Source organism: Balaenoptera ricei, chromosome 16 (assembly GCF_028023285.1).
Source record: "Balaenoptera ricei isolate mBalRic1 chromosome 16, mBalRic1.hap2, whole genome shotgun sequence".
Lineage (NCBI taxonomy): Eukaryota > Metazoa > Chordata > Mammalia > Artiodactyla > Balaenopteridae > Balaenoptera > Balaenoptera ricei.
Window position 1 is genome coordinate 7,797,044 of NC_082654.1, and position 27,966 is coordinate 7,825,009.

The 27,966-nt window shown below is 52.8% G+C and overlaps 2 protein-coding genes across 8 annotated transcripts in view; one reads left to right on the plus strand and one right to left on the minus strand.

Annotated features, from left to right (window-relative positions):
* LHPP (phospholysine phosphohistidine inorganic pyrophosphate phosphatase) overlaps positions 1 to 23,262 on the minus strand; it is a 155,747-nt gene extending 132,485 nt beyond the window's left edge. For all 7 annotated transcript variants that reach the window (XM_059899523.1, XM_059899528.1, XM_059899527.1 and 4 more), the window contains exons 1-3: positions 23,077 to 23,262; positions 6,305 to 6,492; positions 2,065 to 2,218 (exon numbers count right to left, since the gene is read on the minus strand). In XM_059899523.1, the coding sequence (XP_059755506.1) occupies positions 2,065 to 2,218; positions 6,305 to 6,492; positions 23,077 to 23,201 (467 nt within the window). In that variant the 5' untranslated portion in view covers positions 23,202 to 23,262. The remainder of the gene's footprint in view (positions 1 to 2,064; positions 2,219 to 6,304; positions 6,493 to 23,076) is intronic.
* On the plus strand, positions 13,817 to 20,815 carry LOC132351006 (large ribosomal subunit protein uL2-like). The gene is made up of 3 exons (XM_059900720.1): positions 13,817 to 13,952; positions 17,471 to 17,532; positions 20,013 to 20,815. The coding sequence occupies exons 1-3, from the start codon at positions 13,817 to 13,819 to the stop codon at positions 20,793 to 20,795; spliced, it is 981 nt and encodes a 326-aa protein (XP_059756703.1). The 3' UTR covers positions 20,796 to 20,815.
* Positions 23,263 to 27,966: the final 4,704 nt, after the last annotated feature.

Genomic DNA, 27,966 nt, shown 5'->3' on the forward strand with positions numbered 1-27,966 from the left:
AACAATTGGTACAAGATGAATGGCAACCAACTCTGAAACTTGGAGAAGGGGCAGTAGGACATGGTCGGGTCCGTGGTGCACCGGAACTAACGGACCAGTGGCTCCAGCCAAGCTGTGGTGCACTCGGGAATGTGCGGCCAGTACTGCCAGATCTTCTGATTTCTCAAAAGGATCCAGAAATCTGGTTGTTTTACGTAAAATCTCCCAATTTTTAAAACATCCTCAAAAAATTTAAGATCCTGTGTGGACCAAATGTCTGCTCTTGAATGTAGCCTAGAGGTGACAGAGCACAGGCTCTGGGGGGCACTCCTGGCCATGCTGGCACTTACAGATTGGGGGGACCATGGCTTACTTCACCTCCCTATGCCTCAATATGCCCATCTGTAAAATGGCAATGACATTGCCTACAGCTCACAGTGTTGTGGTCAGGATTAAACATGGAACTATATAAAGTGCTTAGCAATGGTTGGCGGCCAGATAAAAAGCCCCCCTGGCGTCACCTGAAATAGCTGCCCCCTGTTCAGCAGGCAGAGGTAGGAAGTTCCCAATCACCAGAAGCACCTAAGCTGAGAAAGGCTTCCCCAGAGATGGCCACAGAATTCCTGCCCCGCACGAGAAGCTGGGATAGAGCTCCACAGCATACTACTAGTGTTGCTTCCACTGAGGACAGAATAGATCTGCACAGCTTTCTGGAAAGCAGCTTGGCAACATACATCAAGAACCTCAAAAATACACATCATCTGAAATGCACAAAGATACTGATCACAGCCTTACTTTGGTAGAAAATTAGAAACAACACAAATGTCCATCAGCAGGCGTTGGTTACAATAACTATAGGAGAGTTATTTTTTAAAAATAACTGTAAAAGGGCTTCCCTGGTGGTGCAGTGGTTAAGAATCCGCCTGCCAATGCAGGGGACATGGGTTCGAGCCCTGGTCCGGGAAGATCCCACATGCCACGGAGCAACTAAGCCCGTGCGCCACAACTACTGAGCCTGCGCCCTAGAGCCTATGCTCCACAACAAGAGAAGCCACTGCAACAAGAAGCCCGTGCACCGCAACGAAGAGTAGCCCCCGCTCGCCGCAGCTAGAGAAAGCCCGCACACAGCAACGAACACCCAACACAGCCATAAATAAAATAAATAAATTTATTTAAAAAAAAAAAAAAAAAAAAAAAATAACTGTAAAAAAAAAATTGATAGGAATAACCTCACCACAGAGACATCTACTTATTGTATGGAAAGTGGTTCACAAAATGTTTGGTGAACAACTAAAAATGGGTGACAGAAGTAGGTCAAGTTTGACACCGATGTTGTGAATACATGCATGTGTAATGATCTCTCCGCACAGGAAACCACTTGGAAGGACATATATCAATACGTTGACAGTTGTTTTCTCATGCGGTGGGACTGAAAATTCTTTTTGTTTTCTTCTTTTTGCTCATCTGTATTCTCTAATTTTTCTTGAGTGAACATGTGCTGTCTTGGTGGTAAAAGATGGTAAGAAAAATAACCAACATGGTTTTTTAAAAGAGACAGTGAGGCCCAGGCTGAAGACTCAGACAAAAATGTCGATCACAAAATCACAACTTTACACAGACTGTGCTGTGTGACCAGAGATATGGGGCCCGGACAAGAGCATCCCACAGGCCCTCGAGCCTATTTTCTACTACTTAGGTGCCCCCTTGGCCCAATCCATCCAAGTCTTGTGCTGTATCCTGTGAAAATGCACCTAAACTCAGGAGAGTCAACACAGGCCCCTGAGATCTCCAGGGGTCTCCTCTGCAGTGACCCTCCCCTGCCCCTGGCCTCTTCCAGCCTCGGGCCCGCAGGGAAGCTTGACCAACCAGCTCCTAAAGACAGGGAACTTCCTCCAAAATTATCAAAAGATAGGAATGAAGAAATGAAGGAAAAAAAGCAAGAAAAGGGGAGGGAAGGAAGAAGGGGTCACCCGGCGTCCACCCCACACCCACTTTTCCCATCTTCTCTGCTGATTCTGTTAAGTCAGAGACGCACAGAGCATGACCCAAAGTGGCCATAAACGACTCTCCCTGCAGCCGACTTACCCTTTTCCCAGTGAGAGGAGCACAGGATTCTCCAGCTCCATGAGCACCTGGAAAGCTTTATTCATGTTTTGATAAGAAAAGCCTTCTCCTGCATCTGCAATTACGACACAGTTTGGGTTGGACGTGTCGATCTGATCAAATTCCGAGCGGACTCCTGGTGAGACAGAGAGAAAGAGAGAGAGAAGGATAAAGCCCTGGCTGACATGGCCCACCTCCCGTCTCCTCCCCAGGAACACCTGTGCCTGCCTCGTCTGCCTGGTCCTTTCTCAGATACTCTTTCCGATCCTCAAGCTGCCATGAGAGGTGGGCAAGGAAGGGGTGCTATTCCCATTTTACAGATGAAGGAATTCTGGCTCCCCAAAGAGTGTGTGTTAGGATCCTGAAAGATGATAGGCCCACCCCTGGGACCCCCACTCCAACACCAGCATTACTCCAGAAGTTCCCTTAGTTCAAAACCATAGGCAGGGGACTTCCCTGGTGGTGCAGTGGTTAAGAATCCACCTGCCAATGCAGGGGACATGGGTTCGATCCCTGCTCGGGGAAGATCCCACATGCCGCAGAGCAACTAAGCCCGTGCGCCACAACTACCAAGCCTGCACTCTACAGCCCTCAAGCCACAACTACTGAGCCTGCGTTCCACAGCTACTGAAGCCCACACACCTAGAGCCCGTGCTCTGCAACAAGAGAAGCCACGGCAAGGAGAAGCCCGCACACCGCAACGAAGAGTAGTCCCTGCTCGCCGCAACTAGAGAAAGCCCGCGCGCAGCAACAAAGACCCAACACAGCCAAAAATAAATAAAATAATTAATTAATTTTAAAAAATCCCCAAACTCAGGTATCTGTCAACAGGGGAACGGATAAACAAACCATGGGATGTTCACTCAATAGAATGCCACTCCGCAATCAAGAGGAAAAGACCTACTGACACATGTAACCAAACAGTATGTTGGGTGAAAGAAGCCCTGCACACGAGGAACGGTTAACTCAGTAGGCCTGGGCTGCTCAAACCCTACACATCCAAAGAAAGGCTGTCTTCAGATCAGGCCCACCACCACCTCCGGGGAGATCACCTCTGAGCCCTTGGAATATCCTGCCTGGAAAGAGTGCTTTTGTGTGCCTGGGGCCCTGGGCCACGCTGCATCAGTTTGACACCTGGGGGCCTGGAGACAGAGTAGCCAAGGTCAGTCACACGGGTGCTGCATGCCTACCTGACCGACCCTTAATAAAAACCCTGGGCACAAGGCTGCAGTGAGCTTCTCTGGGTGACCACACCTTAGGCGTACTGTCACACATCGCACTGCTGGGAGAATGAAGTGCATCTCAGCGCAACGCCCCTGGAAGTTCGCGCCTGGATTCTCCTGGTCTCTGCCCACGCATCTCTTTCCTTTGCTGAGTTTAATTTGTATTCTTTCACTGTAATAAACCATAACTGTGGACTTCCCTGGTGGCGCAGTGGTTAAGAATCCGCCTGCCAGTGCAGGGGACACGGGTTCGAGCCCTGGTCTGGGAAGATCCCACATGCCGCGGAGCAACTAAGCCCGTGCGCTGCAACTACTGAGCCTGCGCTCTAGAGCCCGCGAGCCACAACTACTGAAACCCGCAACAAGAGAAGCCACCTCAATGAGAAGCCCGTGCACCACAACGAAGAGTAGCCCCCACTCACCGCAACTAGAGAAAGCCCGCGTGCAGCAGCGAAGACCCAACGCAGCCAAAATTAAATAAATAAATAAATATTTAAAAAAATAAAAAATAAAAATAAACCATAACTGTGAGTAGGACAGCTTTTCTGAGTCCTGTGAGTCCTTCTAGCAAATCATCAAGCCTGAGGGTGGTCTTGGGAACCCCAAAAACTAGATGCTGTGTGATTCTATTTATATGAAATTCTAGACACAGTAAACTGATTCATAATGGAAAAAAATCCAAACAGTGGGTGCCTCTAAAGGGGTTGGGGATTGGGACTAATAGGGAAGGGCATGAGGGAACTTCTGGGGTGATGGTAATGTTCTAGGTCTTTTTTTAAAAAAAAAATATATATATATATATTTTTTTTTTTGGCTGCATTGGGTCTCAGTTGCGGCATGCAGACTCTTAGTTGCGGCATGCACGCGGGATCTAGTTCCCCGACCAGGGGTCAAACCCGGGCCCCCTGCACTGGGAGCGTGGAGTCTTACCCACTGGACCACCAGGGAAGTCCCGGTAATGTTCTAGGTCTTGAGAGGGCTTTGAGTTACACAGATGTGTGCATTTGTCAAAACCCAGCAAAAGTACACTTGAGATTTTTGCATTTCATTGTATGTAAATTTTACATGAAAAGAAAAAACTAAACAGATTGAACTCTAGTTAATGATGTGGGGCTTCCCTGGTGGCGCAGTGGTTAAGAATCCAGCTGCCAATGCAGGGGACATGGGTTCAAGCCCTGGTCCGGGAAGATCCCACATGCCGCGGAGCAACTAAGCCCGTGTGCCACAAATACTGAGCCTGCACTCTAGAGCCCACAAGCCACAACTACTGAAGCCCGCATGCCTAGAGCCCGTGCTCTGCAACAAGAGAAGCAACCGCAATGAGAAGCCCGTGCACCGGAACAAAGAGTAGCCCCCGCTCGCCACAACTAGAGAAAGCCCGCGTGCAGCAACGAAGACACAACACAGCCAATAAATAAATAAATAAATAAAAATTAATTAATTAAAAAAAAAAATGATGTGAAGTGTTTAGGGGAAGTGTACCAATGCCTGCAAGTTACTTGGAGATGCATCAAAAAGATAAAGATGGACAGATGGATGGAGGGATGGGTAGATATATAATGAAGAAAATATAGCAAAATGTCACTGGTAAAATCAAGGTGAAGGGCATACAAATATTCCAAGTAATTCTTCCAGCTTTGCTGTATGTTTGAAAATTCTCGTAATAAAATGTTGGGGGGAAGATTTATCGACAATAAAACTTGAAAAAGATTCAAAGTCTGAAAAGTCAGGTACACTGATGGAAAACACAGACTCAGGATTACAGGTGAGGAAAGCACCTGGCTTCCCCTTCAGCCTCTCAAGCTCCAACATCTGCCTGTTGGACTCACTGATGAACGATGCCTTCAAAGCAAACTCTGAGTTTCCCTCTCACCTCTGGTAGTTCCACCCCACCCCTCCCTTTGCCCTGGGGAGGGGAGGATTTTCTTTCTTAAGTCTTTCTGTTTCTTTAAGGACCTGTTCTAAAGACACTGGCAGGGATCCTAGATCACAGAGGAAGCATTTGGAGAAACACGATTTCTAAAGGCTGGGCATGTCGCCCTCGACTGGCGCCAGAGTCGTGGACTGGACAGCCGGACCTCCAGGGAGCTCCCTCCATCTCTTGGAGGCCCACCCCTGTCCGGAGGCAGAAAAGCATTCTTGTCTCTGCCACAGGTTTGTAAATCAAAACACCAAGTGCAGAGGAAGGAAGAAGGCTCAGTGCAACTAAGGAAAAGTGTCCTGAATTCTGAAGCGTTGCTATGTCTCTTCTTTTTATCTTTTTGGCCGCACCGCGCAGCATGTGGGATCTTAGTTCCCCGACCAGGGATTGAACCCGCGCTCCCTGCATTGGGAGCGCAGAGTCTTAACCACTGGACTGCCAGGGAAGTCCCTCTTCTTTTTAAATATTCAGAAGGCACCAGGTAATACTGTTCCTTCCTCTCTGTTCCAGCAAAACTCCCCGCTGAGGGTCAAAGGGGCTCTTTTCCTTCATTCAGACTAATATCAGGAAGTAAACCTGTGCCGTTTGCGGGACAGCAGGGCTGGTTTTCACAAATATAGTTCAGAAACCTATGGACCTCAGTCTAGCTTTTCATCCCCCCCTCTCTCTGTCTCTGTCTCTGTCTCTTTCTCTCTCTCTCTCTCACACACACACACACACACACACACACACACACACACACACCCCCCAGAGGCTAAAATCTTGCCCCCTTGACAATTCCTTGCCACCTTGCTTCATCCTAGATCACAGAAAGCAAATTCAGGGTTTTCCTCTGAGAAGCCACCTGGAACCTGCCTCCAAACACCCTCCGGTATGAGGCCGGGATGGATGGGGCCGGGTCCCCAGCAGGGAGCCCACAGGTTACCACCCCAAGGCCCACAGGTGTCAACAGGAGCCACGTGCTACCTCTGTGTCCTTCCCAGTGGTATGGCCCAGGTGAGAAGGACCCCCTCCCCAGCCCCCATCTGGAAAGGGGGCGCCTTCACCCCAACCAGGTCCCAGGGCCCGGCAGGCCTACCATCGTGGATGAGCAGGTGTGGCCGCAGGCCTCGCTCCTTCAGGATCAGGCAGGTGGCAGGGGCCGGGGCGGTCACCTCGCCCTCTGAGATGTCGAAGCCCAGACGCCGAAGCATCCCCACCAGGTCCTCCCGGGACTTCTGCGACTCGTTGGTGCAGAACCTCACCTTCAGCTGGGACCGCTTCAGTCTGGAAGTGGGGAGACAGGTGGAGAGGCTGTGAGCAGGCGGTGTGGCCTCCTGCGGAGAGGGCTGGACAGGCGCTTCTCCGAGGGCGCAGGCCAGGTCACCACGGGCCCCTGAGCTGGGCCTCGACTGACCCCGGGGGTTTGGGAGCTGGAGCAGACCATTCTCACCCTCACTGCGCTTGACACAGCTGAGACTCCCCAAGGTTCCCACCTGGCCTCCGCCCGCACCTCTCCTTCTGCCTGGGACACGTCCCCACCCCTCCCCTGGGACACGCTGCCCCGCGCACATGCCAGTTCTCCCACACCCGACACCTCCTCCACCACACCACGCCGCTTAGCCTCGCGGGGGCCACCTCCGAGCGTCCTGGCCACCCCTCTGGACCTCCCGTCACAACGAGCACTTCCACTTAGCATCTGAGCTGACTCTGTATCCACACTTTCCCAAATACAAAGGTCAAGGGGCCAAGCGGAGGTGTGTCTCCTCGTCGCCGTCACTGAAGAAAGGTTTGCCAGACAGAGTCACCAGGCACGCGGGCGAGTTCATGTGAGGGGAGCCGGGGACGCCTGCAGAGTGTCAGCGGCACCGACATCCTTCCCGTCCGCGCTCGCAGGAGGCCCTGCATCCCAGCGGCACCCGGGCAGGCTCACCGAACGCAAAGCCGCAAAGCTGATGCCTAAAGAGGCCCCAGTGAAGTAACACTCAACCCTCCTACAGGCAGCTATCGAGCACCTGCTAAATGCCTGGCTGGGGTGGGTGTACAGAAATGCCACGGTGTCCGCAGGCAGGCTCTCTGACCCCCAGAGCCCTCAGTCAGCAGGCGGGGCGGAAGACCACACAAAGGAAGGGGAACCGGGGATTGAGAACAGAGAGGTGCTGGGAAGGACCAAACAGGTGAAGAGACAGGGTGGCCAGGGAGGGTGGGAAGGTCGGGGAGGCCTCCCTGGGGAGGAGAGAGCTCCGGAGCTGAGATCCGAAGGGAAGCAAAGAGGCAAAGGCAGAGCGGCCGGCAGAAGGAAGGGGGGACCTGGTAAGCGTCAGCGCTGCAGGTGTGGCCGGGCAGGAGAGGAGGCCGGCGTGGGGGCCGAGCAAGGGGGCCAGCGGGCCGGGGGGAGTGGGAAGAGGTGGGCTGGCCCCACGGCTCTGGCCCAGAGCACACAGCCCTCCCTGGATGAACCCCGGGCCACAGCGAGGGAGCCTTCATATTTGGCATCTGCAGAGAGCATGGTGGGGGCCCGTGGAAGACAACAGGCTGCAAGTCAAGAGGCCCGAGAAACCCTAGGGAAAAGGCGGGGGGTCTGTATATCCCCTTCTCCGGTCATCCTGTGTGACGCTGCCCCTACCCTGTCTCTATCCAGGTTTTTCTTTCTAACACTAATCAGTATCTCCAGCCGTCTCATTTCTGTATGTGTTCATCGTCTCTCTCCTGGACCCACGTGCTCCACGCGGTCAGGAACGGGGCCTGTTGGGCGCTCCTCGGCATCCCCAACGCCTCCCACAGGGCCTGGCGCACGGCAGGCCCCCGATAAGCGCTTGCTGAATGACTGAGCGATGCAAAGTCCAGACGACAGCTGGTGAGAGGGACCCTTCCTTAGGGCCACGCCTACTGCTTCCCCCAAGGGTGCCCGGACGGAAACAGACAGGATTCAGTGGTGAGGACACGCATTCCCACATCACAGTGAGCCTTCAGACCCTCTGAGCACTGGAGCGGACAGGTGCGATTTGGAAAAAAATTGGCAGATCTACTGACAACAGGGCGAACGCAGACAGAGAGGCTGACGATGTCGTAATCAATTCTTTCTAAGTATTTGTCTTTCCTAATCAGGGGGTTATGAATTATCAATTACGTTTAGTGGTTAATTGCCCTTCATAAAGACAGCTTTTGTATTTTTAAATTAGGCAGTTAATACATTGTAACTAATAGCATCACCTTGTACATTACGGACAGATCTTCATTGATTGGCGCCCGGGATGTGCGATCGCACCCAAGTTAATGGAGCAGTTGAGAGAAGAAGGCAGGGGGTGCCGGGGGACTAATTATTGCTAATGGATTATGATGTGACCTTCTCAGAACAGTGAGCAATCGGTGTGACAGTGAGATGACAGTGCCTCACATCTGCTATTCCAAACACAACTTCGATGCCCATAAAAAAACGAGTAAATAACAGAACTCACTTCAGGACACTTCAGCCACTGTTCTCCTTTGAAATACAACGTAAGTTCATCCAAAACACATGCTTTAAAATCAAAGTACTTGTTTTAGGATTGAATCAGTCCCTGGAAAGTGGTGGGAAATGCTTGGGGAAGGCCCCTCCCTGTGGGTCTGTCGATTCGTGCCCCTGACCACACCCCCTTCTGACTTTTTGGCACGAGTCCCAGGTCCTCTCTTCATTTTTCTTAATTACCAAAAATAACACAAGTATTCGTTATTATTATTAAAATAGTAAAGCATGAATACAACATTACACTGGACCTTGCCTTGGGGCTCAGTATCCATGATCTGATTCATCCTCACTCCCTAAGGGCAGAGCCCCCTACATACACCCTGTGTCCCCTACATGCACCCCTCCAGGGCCTGGTGTCTGGAGCACAGGGGGCCCTAAGCACATGTTGAGAAAACAAGCTGAGGAGGCAAGAACCATGGTCCCCATTCCAGAGACGACAGAACAGAGGCTCCGGGGGGCAGAGACCTGAGAAGGTCGCTCGGCTTGTAAGCAGCAGAGCCCACGGGCCCGCAGCTGGCTACAAGGTGGCGGCCCAGGCTCTGGTCCAGGGGGTGAAGAAGCTGGTGCTTCCCCAGTAAGGGAGGCACCTGCCGGGGGCAGGCCCAGCTCATCCCGCTGGGCAGGAAACTGACACCTTCCCAGGGTGGGGAAGGGTGTGCATGGGGCACACCTGTGCGTGCACAGGGGACAGAGTGTGAGAAGGTGGGTCAGCACTGAAGGGGAGGCCCTGAATGGCCAGGGCTATGAGCTGAATTGTGTCCCTTCCACAAAATTGTATGTCGACTCCCTCAGGAGGTAATGAAGGTTAAGTGAGGACAGAAGGGTGGGGCCCTGAGATGACAGGATTAGTGTGCTTATAGCAGAGACACCAGAGATCTGCCTTCGAGCACAGAGAAGAGGCTGTGTCAGGACACGGCAGAAGGTGGCTACCGAACAAGCCAGGAAGAGGACTCTTGCCAGAGACCCACCCTGCCGGCCCCTCGGTCTTGGATACCTAGGCTTCAGAACTGTGGGAAGCTAAACCCCCGTGGTTAAGCCCCCAGGCTGGGATTCTGTTATGGCAGACTAAGACAGCCAAGGAACCAAAGCCTCGGCATCCTTTGGAGGGGTCTGCTGCCAGAGGTCAGATTCAGCCTCGGGAGGCCTGGAACACGCAAATCCAACGCCAGGAAAGCCGGAGCCAGGCATGGCTTCAGGGCCGCGGCACAGTCTGCAAAGGGCCTCCCAAGGGGAGTGAATCCAAAGGATTTCAACATCGGACTGGGCCCAGCTCCAGGACAGGCCATGTCACCCCATCCCCTGACACCCAAGAACCCTGGGCACAGGGGGCCTACTGCAGGGTCCTGGCAGCCCAGAGCCGGGCTCCGGCCAGACGGCCCCTCTGAGAACACGGCCTCAGTCCACTGCACCCTCCCCAGACTCCCTGAGAGGGTGGGTACTTGCCCCTACTTCCCGTGGCCGCAACGGCTCTTTGAACTGACCTTTACCTCATCCCGGAGGCCAGGACAAGCTCTGAGTGACAACGTCGCCTGATGCAATTACCGAGCATCACATGAACTGGTCCCTTGCAAATCACCTCGGACCTCACACATCTGCTGGCTGTCGGCATCTGCCAGGGGCGCTCACCCGAAAATAATGGAAACCTTCTCATTATCGCTCTCGGTAGCAGGTAGAGTGCTAGGACGATTACTGGACATCCTGACTGACCTTGGCATTGCTCCACAGCCTGATGCCCTCTGGGCTCGCCACAGAGGGGCTGGGCAGGGGGCCAGGAGGCTGCCCTGGATAAGGCCCCTCCTAGCTCAGTCCCCACCCCACCCCACCCCAGCCATCTGTCACCTTCATCTGACCCTGAAGGCCCTCTCATCACCCTGAGTCTTTGCCTTCACCCTCCCCTATGGCCAAATCCTACCCATCCATCAAAGCCTGGTTGATATGTCCCCTCCTCCAGGAAGCCCCCCCAGACCCTGGCCCCTGCCCGGGCAGAGCCCATCTTCTTCCTACTTGGCTTTCACAGCCCTTGAAGCACAGCAGTGCTCTTCTATGAGAAGCACTTAACTGATCCAAATTCCGGATTTGATGGGCCCACCTGGTAATGGAACCAAGTCATTCTGCTTTCCAGAGAACTTCAGGAAGAAACCCCACGCTCACTGCCAATCCCGCCTGTGGAGAGCACTGCTCCAGAGCCCATCTCTAATCCTTCCTGGTGCAAGGCTGTTAAAGGATTCCAGAAGAGAAAGCACAGTGGAGCCAGATGAGTGCAGACAGGTAGACGGGAGGATGGGCCTAGGCACAGGGATGAGGAGCGAGTCACGCCTTCTGCAGGCTGAGGAACAAACGCCTAAGAAAGATGCTCTAATACTGAGTGGGAGGCCAGGTGGCCGAGAGGCGACCAGGAAGCGCTTCAGAGTCTGACGACTGTGGGCTGGTCCCGGTTCTGCCACTTAATGGCTGTGGGACCTCCACGAGCTGTTTCTTCTCTCTGTGGCTCAGTTTCCTCATCTGGAAAATGGGGATGGTAACAGCCTCACACTGTGAGGCTCCAATGAGACCTGCAATGTGCCTGCTCGGGCCTGGCCCACAGTAAGTGCTCACTGAATGTGAGCCGAGAACATCGGCCAGTGGCCGGCGGGGAAGCTCCCCCAACCTAGTTCCCTCCCCGCTCTACCTGCCCCAACTGCCCAGAGCAGGCAGGGCGCTCACCCACCTCGCCCCAGCCATCCTGTGACCAAGCAGCGAGGCCCATGGCAGCTGCCACAACCTCCCCTCCCCTGCTCTCACCACCTGCGCCCACTTGGGGCTCCGAGGAGCATGGGCTGGGTCCTACAGAGGGGGCATGTGTGGAGGGTCTGGGAGGCCAGGCTGATGGCGACTCCAAATCTCACCCCCCACCCCCGGGGGAGGGAACCCAACGGGATGGTGACGGGGAGGAGCCCTCAGGCTGGGTGGGTTCCTGGGTGGGAAGGTGAGGTTGCAGGCTGGCAGGTCAAATGTGAAGTGACAAATGAGGTTAGCACCCAGAGGGGATGGGTGACTTCTCCCCCATCGCAGAGAGAGCAGGGTTTATTTTTTTTGATTTTTCTCATCCCTGGGCTGGTCTTCAAAAGAGCTGTGTGAGGTCCATAGGCCCACCCTGGGCTGAAATTCTGGTCTCCTACCAGAGCCACCTCTATGTCAAGTAGCCTGGAATCCTCTCCTGAGACAGAAGAAACTCATACCAGGAGGGGAGGAAGGTGTAGGGGAGGAGAGGGGCGTCCCCCCTCATTCCTGCCTCCCTGACCCATGCCTGCTCTGCCCCTGGGGCTACAGCTCAAGACGCTACCTGATGGGGAAGAGGGCCCCCGTTACTACTGAAATGACCACAGCTGCAGATATGCTTCAGTTTCTCAGAGAAGGAAAGAACACCCACAACACCTCGGGGGGTCATTACGAACCGAAACTCGGGCGGCAGCGCCCAGCCAAGGCCCTCAGAGAACATCAGTCTCAGCCGCCCCATCCATCAGCATCAAGATCTCGTTACCTAGCAGAGCTCCCCGGCAACGCCGGCCACTGTCTGATTTTGAGATCTGTGGCTGCTTTCCTTTTAGAAAGCCACAGAGGTTGACAACACACATTTGGAAAATTGAAACTTGCAAAGTGCATATTTGTTCTAAGAACCCAATTTTTTTAAAAATAGAAGGTCAAACAGGAGCCCATGAACAGAGCAGGGGCAGTTCTGCAGTAGAAAAATACAGTCATAAAGGAAGGGATGGAGGGAGGGAGGGAAGGAGGAAAGAAAGAAAGAAAAATATAGTCACACACACACACCAAGGGGCACCCACGCTGATTCTGAGGGACCAGGTCCAGCTCCCCATGTGCCCTGATGTAGGGCCTCAGCTTAGGGGCAGGGAGATGCCTTCTGGCTGGAGCAGCAACACAAGGGCTTTTGCCCCCATGAGGATGGGGTCTGGCTCCCCCGCTGGGGTCCGGCACCTGCACCTTGCACATGCCCTTGCCCAGGCATCCGCGCGCCAGACTCCTGGGAGTCTTGAGTCCCAACCACGAAATGGGGTAACAGTAGCGCCTAGCCTTCTGGCTCGCCAGGGTGGGGCACAGAGGACACGCCATGAGCCCTATCATGTGCTGGCATCACCACGGGGCCAGGAATGCTGAGGGACACCGGTGAGGCCTCTGCCAGCAGCTCTGGCTGGGCCTGCTGCACCTCCCCCTTCTTTCCACCGACCCACCAGAGTGGACATTTTGGCCAGGCTGACAGCCAGCTGCTAGGTCCCTGGAGGTCCCTCCCCACTCTCCATCGGACACTCTGCTGGGCAGACTGTGTCGTCAGAGTCCAGGCAAGAAACAGAGTCCAAAGTCTGGACGGAGAGGAGAGAACAAGAGCAGTGGTGACGCATGGAAGTGGCCCTGGCTGAGCCTCTCGGTCCGGGCTAGCCAGCCAGTGACCTCAGGGGGACAGCAACGAGGTCAAACAGATGTCGGGCAGGCCTGAAGCCAGGGCCCTTACGAAACACGTGGCACACCTTCCACACCCGCGGCCACCTCACCCGCCATCCAGTATGTTCTCTCTGACCTGCCTGGGCCTCCGAGCTCAGATCAATGGGACACGCTGAGCCCACGACGTCACTTTACTAGTTACTAATAAATTCAATTTAGAATGAAGTGCATGGGAATCTAGAAAACAGAGGAGACCTTGGAGATTATCCAACCTAGTGGCTCCTTTCGCAGAGGGGGAGACTGAGGCCCAGAGGGATACGAGGAACCTAAGGGCACATTTCTGGGAGCCATGGGTTCTCTGGTCCACTCCCCAGCCTTGGAAGGTTAGCCAACAGCTAGTCCTCCCCTGACGCGGTCACAGGCTGGTCAAGTGCTGGGCGCTGCAGGGGGCAGAGCCAGGCATTCTCGGGTAAGGTGGGAGCCTGGCTCGGGAAGCAGACACACCCTCAGCACCTCTGCCACGCCGTCCCTGTGCGACCAAGGCTGGTCACCTAACCCTCTCCAACCTCAGTTTCCACATCTGTAAAATGGGGCACTAGCAGTAGCTACTTGACAGGACTGTCCTGAAGCACCTGGCGTGTTGCAAATACTCAGTGAATGACAGTGAAGATGATGGTGGTGACAATGACAACCACACATCTGGCAGGCCCGGGGCTGGGTGCTGGGGACATCTGGGCCCTCGAGGCAGGTAGTCGGACAAGAAGACAGATGCCCAGGGAACTGGGACAGCCGGAGGAGCCAGCAGGTGAGGGAGGCCTGCTGGACGGAGCCCAGAGAGCTTCGCCCGGGGCCACCATTAAGAAAGAGGGCAAAGTTCAACCCAGCAAAGGGAACCTGGGGTAAACCGGCACTGGCTCGTCCTGGCAGACATCCCGGAGCACCCAAGACAGGGGGAGCCCCAACAGTAGTTACAACAGCTCCCCACGAGAGGAAACTGAGGCACAAAAAGGCTAAGGAACTTGCCCAAGACCACATGACAACCACAGGGCAGAGCTGGGACTCGAAACCCAGGTCCTCGCCCACAAGAGCTGACACCTACCCTGGTAAGGGTCTGGCCCCCACTCTCCTTCCTCATGAGGTGGCTTTGAGCAAGTCCTATTCCTCCTCTATAAACAGGGCTGCATCCCGCCCCAGGGTGGTGGGAAATCACCCTGCACACCGCCACAGGCAGGGCCCGGGCAGGGCTTTGCCAATACGGCTTCTCTGTATATCCTTGGGGGGCTGCGGGGTCAGAACTCCACCTGTGGGCTCCATGAGTGACCCGTGCCATGCTCACCTCCTAATCAGCCAGGGCCTTCCTACCAGAGGCAGCATCTTTGGGATAAACCATTAACTCTGCTCCAGAACCCCCAGCCTGGCTGCCCTTGATTTCCACAGGGTGACCCCTGCCCACCGAGGCTGAGATCAGAAACCCAGAAACAGCCCTTGTCATGACAGTGGAGCCGTGGGTGGCTTCACAACAATGTCCCTCGGTTTCCCTCCACACAAGTCAGGGTCACAGTTCTGTTATTACTCTACCTGAGGGCGGCTCTGTCTCCTTTAACTCTAAGAACAAAAATGGTATTTCACACACATCACTCTGTAACTTTTTCACTGACTATACGCAACATTCACCTCATATAAACTAATGTCAACACCAAACAGAGCTACCTCACTCCTTTTAACTGCTGGGGAATATTCTGCGGTCTGGATAAACCGTAATTTATTCCCTTATCCCCTCCTGAAAGACACACAGGTTGTTTCCAGCCACAAATATAAAATCATATTGTGACAGCTCAACACATATGTACTGTTGAGCTGTCCACTGCCCCAGACTTTAGTACTGTTATATATTTTTTTAACATCTTTATTGGAGTATCATTGCTTTACAATAGTGTTAGTTTCTGCTTTATAACAAAGTGAATCAGCTATACATATACATATATCCCCATATCTCTTTCCTCCTGCGTCTCCCTCCCTTCCACCCTCCCTATCCCACCCCTCTAGGTGGTCACAAAGCACTGAGCTGATCTCCCTGCGCTATACGGGGAGGGCGAAGGGTAAGCTGGGACAAAGTGAGAGAGTGGCATGGACATATATATTCTGCCAAATGTAAAATAGATAGCTAGTGGGAAGCAGCCGCAGTGGTTAAGACTCCGCCTTCCACTGCAGGGGGCGCGGGTTTGATCCCTGGTGGAGATCCCGCCTGCCGTGGGGCGTGGCCAAAAAAAAAAACAAATGACACTTTCATCATTTTCACTGACTGACCTCATAATCGGTATTACAGATTTGAACAGAGAAAATACACACCATTCAAACATTGCTCTTTTATCTGTTTTTAAAATTTGGGGGATTCTACCTCAGATTTCATTTAGGAGATAAATGCTCTGAGGCGACATAAGTTTGAGACCACTGGCTCGGGATCTGCGGGGAACTCCAGCCTCCAGGGACCTGTGAACCAACAGAACATGTTTCTTGAGCATCAGTGCTGCCCAAGGAGTGGGGGGTCGTGGGGGGTGTGATGGGGGGACCATGGAACTGGACGAGAGCCAGCAAGGGGAGGGGCGGCTTCTTAAAATCCCCTGCGCTTTTGGGGGAAACACAGAGGAAAAGGCGTGGAAGGAACTACAGGGTCCCCCTGGGGGAATGACTAGGATGGGGCTGGTGATGACGATTTGGACTTCTTACTTAGTACATTCATGCCGCTAGTGGGATGGTCTACAAGAAGGAAGCCACCTCTGCCTTGGGAAACCTAAACTGTGGACATTATGAAACCAGTACTCGGCCTGGGAGGAGAGCATCGTTCTCTCACCCGGCCCCCAACTCCGAAGTCAGCCTAGTTCACCCGCAGAGAGGAAACGGCAGCACAAGTGACAGGGCATTCTCAACAAACACACCTTGTCCAAGGTCCAGGGTGAGTCAGGAAAGCTGTTGTTGGCCTAAACGAACTCAAACAAACGGCCCGCCCCCTCTGATAGCCTTAAGAGCCCCCTCTGGCAGGTGCTGGGCCACGTAGGGGATGGGACGAGGCAACGCAGGGAGGTTCCCGGCTCTCTCACAGTCTTGGTAGCTACTATTATTACCGCCACTCCTGGGCAGCTGTGTCCCTGGGGCCCGACGGAGCCAGGGTGGCCGAGCATCGGGAGGGGCTTGGTCCTAGGCTGCACTTCAGACAAGTTCCCTGGCCCTGTTCCCGGGGCTCTAAGACCTGCTGGGAGGGGCCTGAGTTTTAACAGGGTCCCAGGGCTTCTGGTGCACACTGGAGGGATGGGTCGCGGGTCTGTTAGTCCTGGGTGGGAATTGCTTTATGAGGCTGCCCTGGGCCGAGGCCGAGCCTGCTTCCTTCCGCCGGCCGCAAAAAGGCTGAGCCGCGCTGGGCCCAGCAGATGTGCTTTAGTGGCCCGAGACAGGATGCAGTAAATGCCCACCCGCCTTTCACATGCAGATGCCCCTGGGGCTCCCCTTTGTGCTGACCAGCCCGGGGGGCCGGCCCCTGCAGCCCCCGCTGTGCCCAGCCCTGCCTCTGAATGGCTCCCCTCGGGGAGCCCAACTGCCCAAGAATGGCCTCCAATAAAGGGCCTGATGGGGGGACCCAGGCCGGTTACAGATGTCCCGTGACCACGCCCACCCACAAGTCCTAGCTCAGTAAGAGGGCTCCACCTGGCCAGCACCGTGCCCACCAGCGCTCCAGGGAGCCTGGACCTCCTGTCCTCCAATCTGGGACGTTCCTGGCCCAGAGGACAGCTTCAGAGCCCAGCTCACACATCACCGGCTCCCCGTCTCCCGGGCGGCTCAGTCTCTCTCCACCTGACACTAGCCTTTCCGGGTGCTGTTTACGCTGCTCTCCCCATACTGGACGGTCAGCTTCCCGAGAGCAGGGACTTCCATCTGCCGCACTCACTGCCCCTTGTCCCAATGCCTACAGCGGTGCTTTCAGTATAAAAGAAGCACTCGATAAATATTTGTTGGGTGAGTGAATGAATGAACAAATGAACAAGTGCATCTTTAATGAGAAGCAGTGTGGTATCGCGGGGGAAAACTGGGGCTTGGAGTCAGGTGGACCGGGGCAGGGCGGGGGACGGTGGGGGGCGGGAACGGAGGGAACCCTGGCCCAGCCACTTTCTCCACTTTGGCCACTTCCCAAATCTCTCTGAGCCTCAGTCCCGGCTTTGAAAAGGGCTGGTTGTGAAGGTAGCTTGATCATCAGTGACTGCTATTATGGTGGTCGGTATTGTTTTAAAAAGCAGGGCTAATACTCCCCATGTGCTCTGTGTCTCCAAACAGGTGGGAACCTTTCCAAAAACCTGAGGACACCTGTCACCACAGAAAGTCTAGGAAGAGAAGTGGTGAGTCAGCCCCTTCCGGGGTTCCCAGAACAGAAGGTGCTGTTTGGGAACCCACGGCACTGGGGAGATGCCATGGAGGCAAACGCCCCCCAGGGCCCCGGGACCCCCATCACGCTGCCCCTCTGCAGCGCTGCTCTCACCCTGCGAACTTCCTCTGAGCTCCCCTGTGACTTCAAAGCCAGCCTTGCATATCAAGGAGGCCACAGAGTGCAGGGTGTGGCTGCAAAAACTACAAAAAAGTGGTGGAAGCCTGGCGTTATTCACCTTGGCCAGCAGGGCCTGGCCCGGGAAAGAGCCGTGTCCCCAAGTCTGACATCCCCAGGGAAACGCCAAAAGCAGGCAGATTTTACTGGGGAAAGTTGCCCACATACACTCACTGCCGGGAGGGTCTGGATGCTGGGCTCCGGGGGCCCCACAGGAGGGCATGGGCGGCTTCCTTGGGCCTGTGACCAGCTGGCCACTGGAGGCCGGGCCTGGGTGGAGGGGCCTAGTCTTTAAAGAGCCAGCACAAGAGCTGAAGAGAGAAAAGGAACGTGGGTGAGAGCCAGAGGGTGCCGCGGCGTGGAGGGCCCAGGCTCTGCGGGTGCTGGGCTGCTAAGGGGCTGGTCAGTGAAAACCCCCCCGAAAGTCTGTATAACTGGGAGCAAGGGGGTGAAGTGGGCAGAGGGAGAGAAGGGGCCACAAAGGTCACTCGGGAAGGCCCTGGTGGAGCAGGAAGAGGCATGGGGATGCGGTCCTGTGGCGTGGAGTCCTGGGGAGGGTTCAGAGGGACCAGGCCTCATTCTCCAGGACAATCAACTCCCCGGAGATAATGAGAACTATGTCCCCTCACCAGAAACAGTCCCACACACTATGGGGAAGGCACTTCTCCCCTCTCTCAGCTACAAAACTGGCTGGGATGTATTTTAGGACTGTTAGTATATCTGGTTATTTTACCGCTGCTAGATTTATACAGTGTAGCTGCTACCAAAGACACTCCAGCTAGATAAATTAGTTGAATTAAAGCAAATCAAGACAAAAAACTCCCGGGGATCTGTTGGAAGATGCCAGTGCCAAACCCACAGAGGTTAAAGGACCAGGGATTACTCTCCTTCGAGTCACACCTTGGAATCTGTGCAGGTGTTTGTTGGACAGTGTATCGGCGGGGAGCATTACCCAGGGGAGACTGCTAGAGAGAAGCCCCTGACCTTTTCCAATGCCCCCTTCTCCCTCAAAGGACTCTAAGTATGGGTCCAGCACAGCGGTTAGGAGTCGCGCAGACCTGGGTTCCCATGGGCCCTGCGCCATCCCAGCTGAGACCCTAGCAAGCCCTGAGCCGCAGTGGCTTCAGCTGATTGAGGGAGATAACCTCCTCCCACCCCCACGCTGTTAGGGGGACTACATGACATAAACAGGGACGCCCAGCATAGAGGAAGCACTCTGAGAGCAGCCAGCTTTGCTGGTGCTGGGAGACGCCTGGAGCCTCACTGGCCCTGGAAGGGTGCACACCAGACCCACAGTACTGACTGGAAACAAGGGCTCACAATCAGCCCTACCTATTCCAAAGCCACTGCTGAATCCATTCTGTGCTCCTCAGCAGAAGGGAGACGGGGAGGGACCGAGGCTCTGTCCATATCCTTGACCTACTTTATTCCTCAGGTTTTGAGGCAAAAATGACCCTGCTAAACTGCAAAGGACTTCGGGACTTCCCTGGTGGCACAGTGGTTAAGAATCTGCCTGCTAATGCCGGGGACATGGGTTCGAGCCCTGGTCCGGGAAGATCCCACATGCCGCGGAGCAACTAAGCCCGTGCACCACAACTACTGAGCCTGCGCTCTAGAGCCCGCAAGCCACAACTACTGAGCCCACGTGCCACAACTAATGAAGCCCGTGTGCCTAGAGCCTGTGCTCTGCAACAAGAGAAGCCACAGCAATGAGAAGCCCGCGCACCACAAGGAAGAGTAGCCCCCGCTCGCCGCAACTAGAGAAAGCCTGCATGCAATGAAGACCCAAAGCAGCCAAAAATAAAATTAATTAATTAACTTTTAAAAAATTTTAAGAAAGAATGAATGAAAATGTAAATTAGTTTTAAAAAAATAAAAAATAAATAAAATGCAAAGGACTGACAAACCCACGTGTCGGTGAGGACACAGAGCCACAGAGACTCTCACATATACCACTTTGGGAAACGATTTGACAGCATCTTCTAGCAATGAACATATGCCTATCTTATGACCAGCAATTCCACTCCTAGGTCTGTACCCAGCAGAAATGCATCCATGCATTCACCAGACATGTTCTAGAATGTTCATGGCAGCACTATTCAAAATAACTGAAAACAGGAAACTATACTCCTTCAATAGAAGAACAGATGTGTACTTTACTTTAATATAAAGTTGTTTTCTTTTAAGTGGCCCTGATTTTTAAAAAATTAAAAGCACGTATAACAGGAATTCCTATATTAACATGGGACGTGCTCTTTCGGCCGCGCTCCTCAGCAGACTGCTGCCGTGGGCCGCGGGATCTGTGGGCAGAGGAAGGGCGCCGGCTCCACGTTCCGCGTGCACGTGAAGCACCGAAAGGACGCCGCGTCTCTGCGCGCCGTGGACTTTGCCGAGCAACACGGCTACATCAAGGGTATCGTGAAGGACATCATCCACGACCCAGGCTGCAGCGCGCCCCTTGCCAAGGTGGTCTTCCGGGATCCATACCGTTTTAAGAAGCGGACAGAGATGTTCATCACCACCAAGGGCATCCACAGCGGCCAGTTCGTGTACTGTGGCAAGCAGGCCCAGCTCAGCATCGGCAATGTGCTCCCGGTGGGTACCGTACCTGGGGGCACCATCGTGTGTTGTCTGGAGGAGAAGCCTGGTGACTGGGGCAAGCTGGCCAGAGCCTCTGGGAACTATGTGACTGTCATCTCCCACAACCCTGAGACAAAGAAGACCAGAGTGAAGCTGCCCTTGGGCTCCAAGAAGGTCATCTCCTCCGCCAACAGAGCTATGGCCGGTGTGGTGGCTGGAGGTGGCCACGTTGACAAGCCCATTCTGAAGGCCAGCCATGCCTACCACAAGTATAAGGCAAAGAGGAATTGCTGGCCATGCGTGCGGGGTGTGGCCATGAACCCTGTTGAGCATCCCTTCGGAGGTGGCAACCACCACCACATCGGCAAACCCTCTACCATCCTCAGAGATGCCTCTGCTGGCCAGAAAGTGGGTCTCATTGCTGCCCGCCGGACTGGGTGTCTCCGGGGAACCAAGACTGTGCAGGAGAAAGAGAATTAGGGCTGGGGGCTCAATAATGTTTGTCTTTTACACAAAAACAGACAAACAAACATGGGATGTGACGTTTAACTGTCATACTCATGGGGTGTATTGTGTGCCAAGCACTGCATCAAGGGCCATCATGGCACCTGCCTGCACCCCTCTGTGCCCCTCTCCATCCCCTCAGGTGCTCCAGTCCAACACCGGAGCCATTCTTTATTTCATCTTCTCCTTGTTCCCCACAATATCCAATACATAGGCAGGTCTCATTTGTCCTACTCCCAAAACATCTAATTCACCCCCTTCTCTTCATCTCCATTGCCGCCCCCTAGTCCACGCCCTATCATGTCTCCCTGGACCACACAAGGGTCTCCCAACTGGCTGTTCCCCTGTTTCCTCTGGAGCCCGGCCGTCTGCCCCACTGCCAGCTCATTCTCCGCTTTGCAGCCAGAGATCTTCTTAAAATATTTTTTTTTTCTGGTGCAGTATTTTTTTCCAGCATTTTTTGAGACAAAATTGACAAAATATTTGTAATTTGATATCTTGAATGGGAAATACATCCACATGGTTCAAAACTTTAAAAAAATGTTTATATACAAAGTTACCGAGGGAAGAGCCTTGCTCCCATCCCTACCCCCAAACACCTAGTTCTCCCCAATCACTTGCCTTCCAGATCTTCACAGGTTGAAGCTCTTCCCTCCAGTTTCCTTATACAAACACACCAGCAGGAATACACACTTGCATTTCTGCCTTTTCCACCCAAAAGACGGCACAGGGCACATCCTGTCTTCACTGACAGCACGTCTACATGGCAGGCATGCTCGTTCTTTTTTATGCAGCATGGAATTCCACTGTGTAGAAGGATAGACTGTAATACTTCCCTAGCGATGGATAGCTGAGCTGTTTTCAGTCTTTTGCTATTTCGCAAGGCACTGCCATGAATGACCTCCCACCTGTCATTTCTCATGTATGAGGCAGTACGCTGATAGATAATGCCAAATGCATCTTCCACAAGCAATATAAGACAGGGTCTGCTTCCACAAACTCTCACCAAGAGAATACGCTCCCAAAGTTGTGGATTTTGGCCAATTTTCTCAAACTGATAAAAAAAGGCATCTCAGGATAGTTTTAATTTGCACTTCTCTTATTCGAGTAAGGCTGAGCATCTTTCCTATGCTTTTCCTTTGTGTTTCTATTTGTTTTCCTTTCCCATGAATTGTTTATATCCTTTGTGCATCTTTCTATTGGGCTGTTGATTTGTTGTTGTTGTCGATTTCTAGATTTTGAGGCGTAGCTCCAAAGGTATTCTCCTACTCCAAGATTTCAAAGGGAATCTCTCCTGTTTTCATTTACTTATATGGTTTCACTTTCTACATTTAAATGTCTTGAAAACATAAATCAGATCAGACGACACTCCTGCCTAAAATCTTCAGTGACTTCTCATTGCACCCAGGATGGAATCCAGACAGCTCTCTGTGACCCTCAGGTCCCTGCCTGCTGTAGCCATGCTCACCCTCGCTAGTCCCCACTTGCTCTTCAGTTCCGTGAGTGCGTGCGATCTGCCGAGCTCTCCTCCGCCTCAGGCTTTGCAGCCACTGTTCCCTTCAGATGGAAGGCACTTCCTCCTCCACTTCACCCCATGCCCCCTCTTACCCTCTGGTTCTGCGATGCCAGTGGCAATTACAAAGCCCATGGCCCAGTGGTCCCAACAGTGGTCCTGGCAGTGTCCTCTGTGCACAAGACTTGGTGGGCAAGACGCCCTCCTACCGTCTAAGCAGACAGTCAAGGCAGTCCAACTGAATTACAATGCCAGCCACGTATGTAATTTAAAGTTTTCTGGTAACCACATTAACAAAGGTTAAAAGAAGAAGGTGGAATTAATTTAATATGTTTTATTTAAGCTAACATATTCAAACTACTATCATTTCAACATGTAACCAATATAAAACAATACAATGAACTTTTTACATTTTTTCTAAGTCTTCGAAATCCGGTGTGGGTTGTACACTTACACCACATCTAAATTCAGACTTGCCACATTCCAAGCGCTCAACAGCAAGGAGCGGGGCTGCCCTGTTGGACAGTAGAGCAACTCTAACCAGCAGAGGCCCGGGGCTCACCCAGGGACGCCGGACGCCTGGCACACCCAGGGGCTGCAGCGCGATCCTCCCGGGACCAGCCCTCCGCTCGCCGGGCGGGGCGGGGCCAGAGCAGCAGCCCCGCCCCGCCCCCCAGCAGCGGCCCACAGGACCCGGCTGAGCACAGCGCCGGGCGCTCGAGGCGGCCTGCGCGGCCCACTCACCTCGCCAGCGCCTCCACAGAGCCTGCGATCGGCGCGCCGCCGCCCTCACCGCCGTCGTACAGCACGCCTGAGATGTCGAGCAGCACCCCGCGCACGCCGGCCAGCCGCTCGCCCCACGCAGCCATTGCGTTCCGCCTGCGCCTCGGGCCCCGCGTCCCAACCGGCTGCTGGAAGCTGCGGCCGCGCTCGCCGCGCAGGGGCGCCTGGGAAGTGTAGTCCCGCGGGCGGGGCGGGGCAGAGCTGGGCCGGTGGGGCGTGGCCGGGCGCAAACCCGGCAAGACGGGCGCTGCTTCCCGACTCCCGAGTCACGCGCCCCCAAAATGGGAGCCTTTTCACCTGGAGATCAGTGGATAAAGGGTCAACCTCCCTAAAAATTAGAGCAAGGCAGATTGGGACGAGGAGGCAACCGGAAAAGTAAAAAAAATTAAAGAGAACAGGCAAGACCTTCATTGGTGTTTTACTGTGTCCCGATGACACTCCTAAAAGCAATGGAGATAGTTGGGCCCACAGACCGGACAATGCTGCGCGCCTGACAAGCAATGATAAGGAAATGAATCTCTAAAGACACGTCTGAAGTGTAAGCTATGATGCCAAAACAAGCTGGAAGAAAAGTAAATGTTGAGGGACCGGAATTGTTCAAGAAGTGATAAGACGGCTACTGACAGAAATATTATGCCATGAAAAAAGGAAGACCAGGTTACAACATGAAAAACGCTCATGATATAACATTGTGTGAAAAAGCAGAGGGACTTCCCTAGCTGTCCAGTGGTTAAGACTCAGCTTCCAATGCAGGGGAAGTGGGTTCCATCCCTCGTTGAGGAACTAAGATCCCACACGCGGAGTGGTGCAGCCAAAAAAAAAAAAAAACCAGAATGCAAAATTGTATGTAGACCACTGCCTACAAAAATAAGGCATAGGAATGGCTGAGAAGAAAACGGGAATATTGCAATGTGTTAGCCCAGTGAGATTTTGGATGAATTTTTACATTCTATTTAATGTTACATCGTTTTTGTAATAAATAAAAGTTGATAGAAAAGGGGAAGAGTTTCCTTGACTGCCCTTCTGACCTTTTCAAGTGTTTAAACTGAAACTTCAAAGAATTTGACTTCTGGCACTTTCCTGGTGGCACAACGGTTAAGAATCCGCCTGCCAAAGCAGGGGACACAGGCTTGAGCCCTGGTCCCGGAAGATCCCACATGACGCGGAGCAACTAAGCCCGTGCGCCACAACTACTGAGGCTGTGCTCTAGAGCCCGCGAGCCACAGCTACCGAGCCCGTGTGCCACAACTACCAAAGCCTGCGCACCTAGAGCCCATGCTCCACAACAAGAGAAGCCACCGCAATGAGATGCCCGCGCACTGCAATGAAGAGTAGCCCTGCTCGCCGCAACTAGAGAAAGCCTGCTCACAGCAACAAAGACCCAACGCAGCCAAAAATAAATAAAATAAATAAATTTATTTTTTTTAAAAATTGACTTCTCTTAGCCTGACTTAACTTTAAGGTTTCAAAAGAAGACCATATTAGGGTGGCCATTTTGTTTCAGGCTCTTGATTCACAGATGGGATGAAGAATTCATCAGAATATTAGAACTTTAACCCAGTTCAATGAATCGTGCATATCATGTTGATAAGTTTACTAGGAAAACTGTGTACTCTGCTGATTTTACAGGAGAAATATAAAATATAGTTCCTGCCCTTTGGGGATTTACAATCTGGTTGGGGGAGAAATGAATATGAGACCTCATATTAATCATGGTTCTTGGGCTTCCCTGGTGGCTCAGTGGTTAAGAATCTGCCTGCCAATGCAGGGGTCACAGGTTCAGGCCCTGGTCCGGGAAGATCCCACATGCTGTGGAGCAACTAAGCCCGTGTGCCACAACTACTGAAGCCCGCGCGCCTAGAGCCTGAGCTCCGCAACAAGAGAAGCCACCGCAATGAGAAGCCAGAGCACCACAATGAAGAGTAGCCCCCGCTCGCTGCAACTAGAGAAAGCCCACACACAGCAAAGAAGACCCAATGCAGCCAAAAATAAATAAATAAAATAAAATTTTTTTTAAAATCATGGTTCTTAGCTGCAGACAATAGAAACTTCTCCAGCTAGAGGGGTATGTTTATACAAGGCATCAAGGAGCTTACAGATTTCCAGGGGGACTGGGTAACCAAGCTCAAGTACTGCACAGCAAAGAGCCGTGCAGCTCTGAGAAATGCCCAATTTCATTGTTTCACTGAGACTACTGCCCCATCACTTGGCTCTTAAGATGACAGGGACCTGATAGTACTGCCCCGAAAGAATCAAATCCACCCACCATACCCTCAGAGAATTCTCTCTCTCCACCTATGGTCACCATCTCACTTTCACCATGTCTGGCTTGGTGGAACCTAGTCCAACCTGCAAGGGAGTCTGGGAAATGCAGTGTTTGCATTCCAGATTCTGTGGTACAGGAACTGAGTGAGTCAGTCTGGATAATCTACCACAATCATCATGAGCCATACATCACCCATGTATAGAACTTCAACTCTGTGGGCTCAGTGGGTCCCAGGGTCCAAAAAGGTCTAAAGTGTGTTCTTTGCCTTTGAGTCAAGACTGGGCAGAGAACAAGACGTACACTTTTAAGATTACTGATCAAACGTGTGCAGAGTGCCAGTGAGTGACAGACACAGCCAAGACGATGGACTCTGTGGGCTGTGGAGGGCAGCTGTGGTTTCTGAGCAGAGGGGCAGCCTGAAATGGACCTTGAAGCATGGCTGGGCTTTAGCTTCATGCCAAAGAGGAAAAGGAGAAAGGGCACTTCTGCCTGTGGTGGTCAGTCCACGTGTAGTTCTCCCTCTCCCATTAGCTGGGCATGACCTTGGGCAAATCACTTTCTATGTCTAAGATTATGGAGACAGAATAATGGCTCCTTGAAGATGCCCACGTCCTACTTCCCAGGGCCTGTGAGTGTGTTACCTCACATGGCAAAGGGGACTTTGCAGATGTGATTATGCTGAAGACCTGGAAATGTGAGATTATTCGGGATGATCCACATGGGCTCGATCTAATCACAAGAGTCCTTATAAAGGAAAGAGGGAGGCAGGAGAAGAGTCAGAGGAGACATGACAACACATCATGCCGAGGTGAGAGAGAGATTTGAAAATGCTACGCTGCTGGGCTTGAATACGAAGGAGCCATGAGCCACTAAATGCAGGCAGCCTTTAGAAGCTGGAAAAGGCGAAGAAATGGATTCTCCCCTACAGCCTCCAGAGGAATACAGCCCTGAGAACACCTTGATTTTAGGACTTCTTGCCTCTAGAATTGTAAGAGAACAAATTTGTGTTTTTTAAGCCACTAAGTTTGTGGTAATTTGTTACAGCAATAATAGGAAATGAATACAGGGACCCGAGTCTCTCACCTGAAGAATGACATGTTGGTCCAAGGCAACAGATCTCTCTAAGTGTGGGCTCAGACCTAATCCAAAAGTCCACGACCTTTCTTTGGATGTAATAGAAGGGCACTGTATAAGTTAGAGTTGTTTTGGCTGCATGTAACAGAAATCCACCTATAGTTGCTCAACCGGATAGACTTACTTTTTCTCATATATCAAGAAACCAAGAGGAAGTCAGCCCTGGGCAGGTACAGCAGTTCCCAGGAACATCAGGAAATAGTCTACTTCCAACTTTCTGCTTCACCATCCTCAGGCTTTCACCCTCATGCTGTCAAGATGTCTGCTGTACCCCCAGGCATCACGTCTGCATTTCAGGAAAGAACGGAAAGGAAAAGGGAAAAGGGCCTGTGACAACTGAGTCTTGCCCTTCATACCAGGAAAAACAAAAGCTGCCCCAGAATCCAGACCCAATAGATTCTTGTTTATATCTTTTGGGCCAGAGCTAGTCAAGTGGCACATTAACACTCCAGTGTGCAGGGATGTAAGAGCTTGGCCTCTTACATTTCCAATAACAAGTCTACAAATCATGTCTGAATTTCAGCTTAAATATGAATCCTTCCAATCCTCTTTTGCTGTAGTAGATGTGTGTATAATCCTTCCAGACTTGCTTGTATTAGCTAGGACTCTTTGGTTGCCAGTGACAGAAACCCAATTGCAAATGGCTTAAATTTAAAAGGAATTTATTGGCTCTTGTAACCAGTCTAGGAATTGATGGCTTCAGATGTAGCTGGTTCTAAGGCTCGAATGGTGATGTTCTGGGCTCTCTGACTCTCCATTTCTTGGCTCTGCTCCCTTCTCTGGGTTCACTTCCTTCTCTCTGTGTGGCCAGGCTCTCTCTAGGCAGTGGGGAGGGAGGGCTGTGGCAGTTCCAGGCCACAGAGCCCTGGGTAAACCACATGGCAAAGAACATTTTCCTCAATTTGGCCTGATAGTTGCAGAAAGAACTCTGACTGGCCCTCATGTCTGTGTTCAGAGGGAAGAGGTACTGTGATGATGCAGCCTGACTTAGGTGCCGAGGAGGGGCACTTGAGTACCGCCTCACCACGGCCACATAGGATGGGGGAGGAATGCCCCCAGCAAAAGGCAGGGCGTTGTAACAAGAGTGTTATGGTCTGAAAGTTTATGTTCTCACAGAATCATGTGCTGAAATCCTAACCCTTAAGGTGATGGTATTAGGAGGCGGGGCCTTTGGGAGGTGATTAGGTCATGAGGTTGGAGCTCTCATGATTGGGACTAGTGCCCTCATAAAAGAGACCCCCGGGACTTCCCTGGTGGCGCAGTGGTTAAGAATCCACCTGCCAATGCAGGGGACACGGGTTCGAGCCCTGGTCCAGGAAGATCCCACATGCCGCGGAGCAACTAAGCCCGTGCGCCACAACTACTGAGCCTGTGCTCTACAGCCCGCGAGCCACAACTACTGAGCCCGCATGCCACAACTACTGAAGCCCGCGCGCCTAGAGCCCGTGATC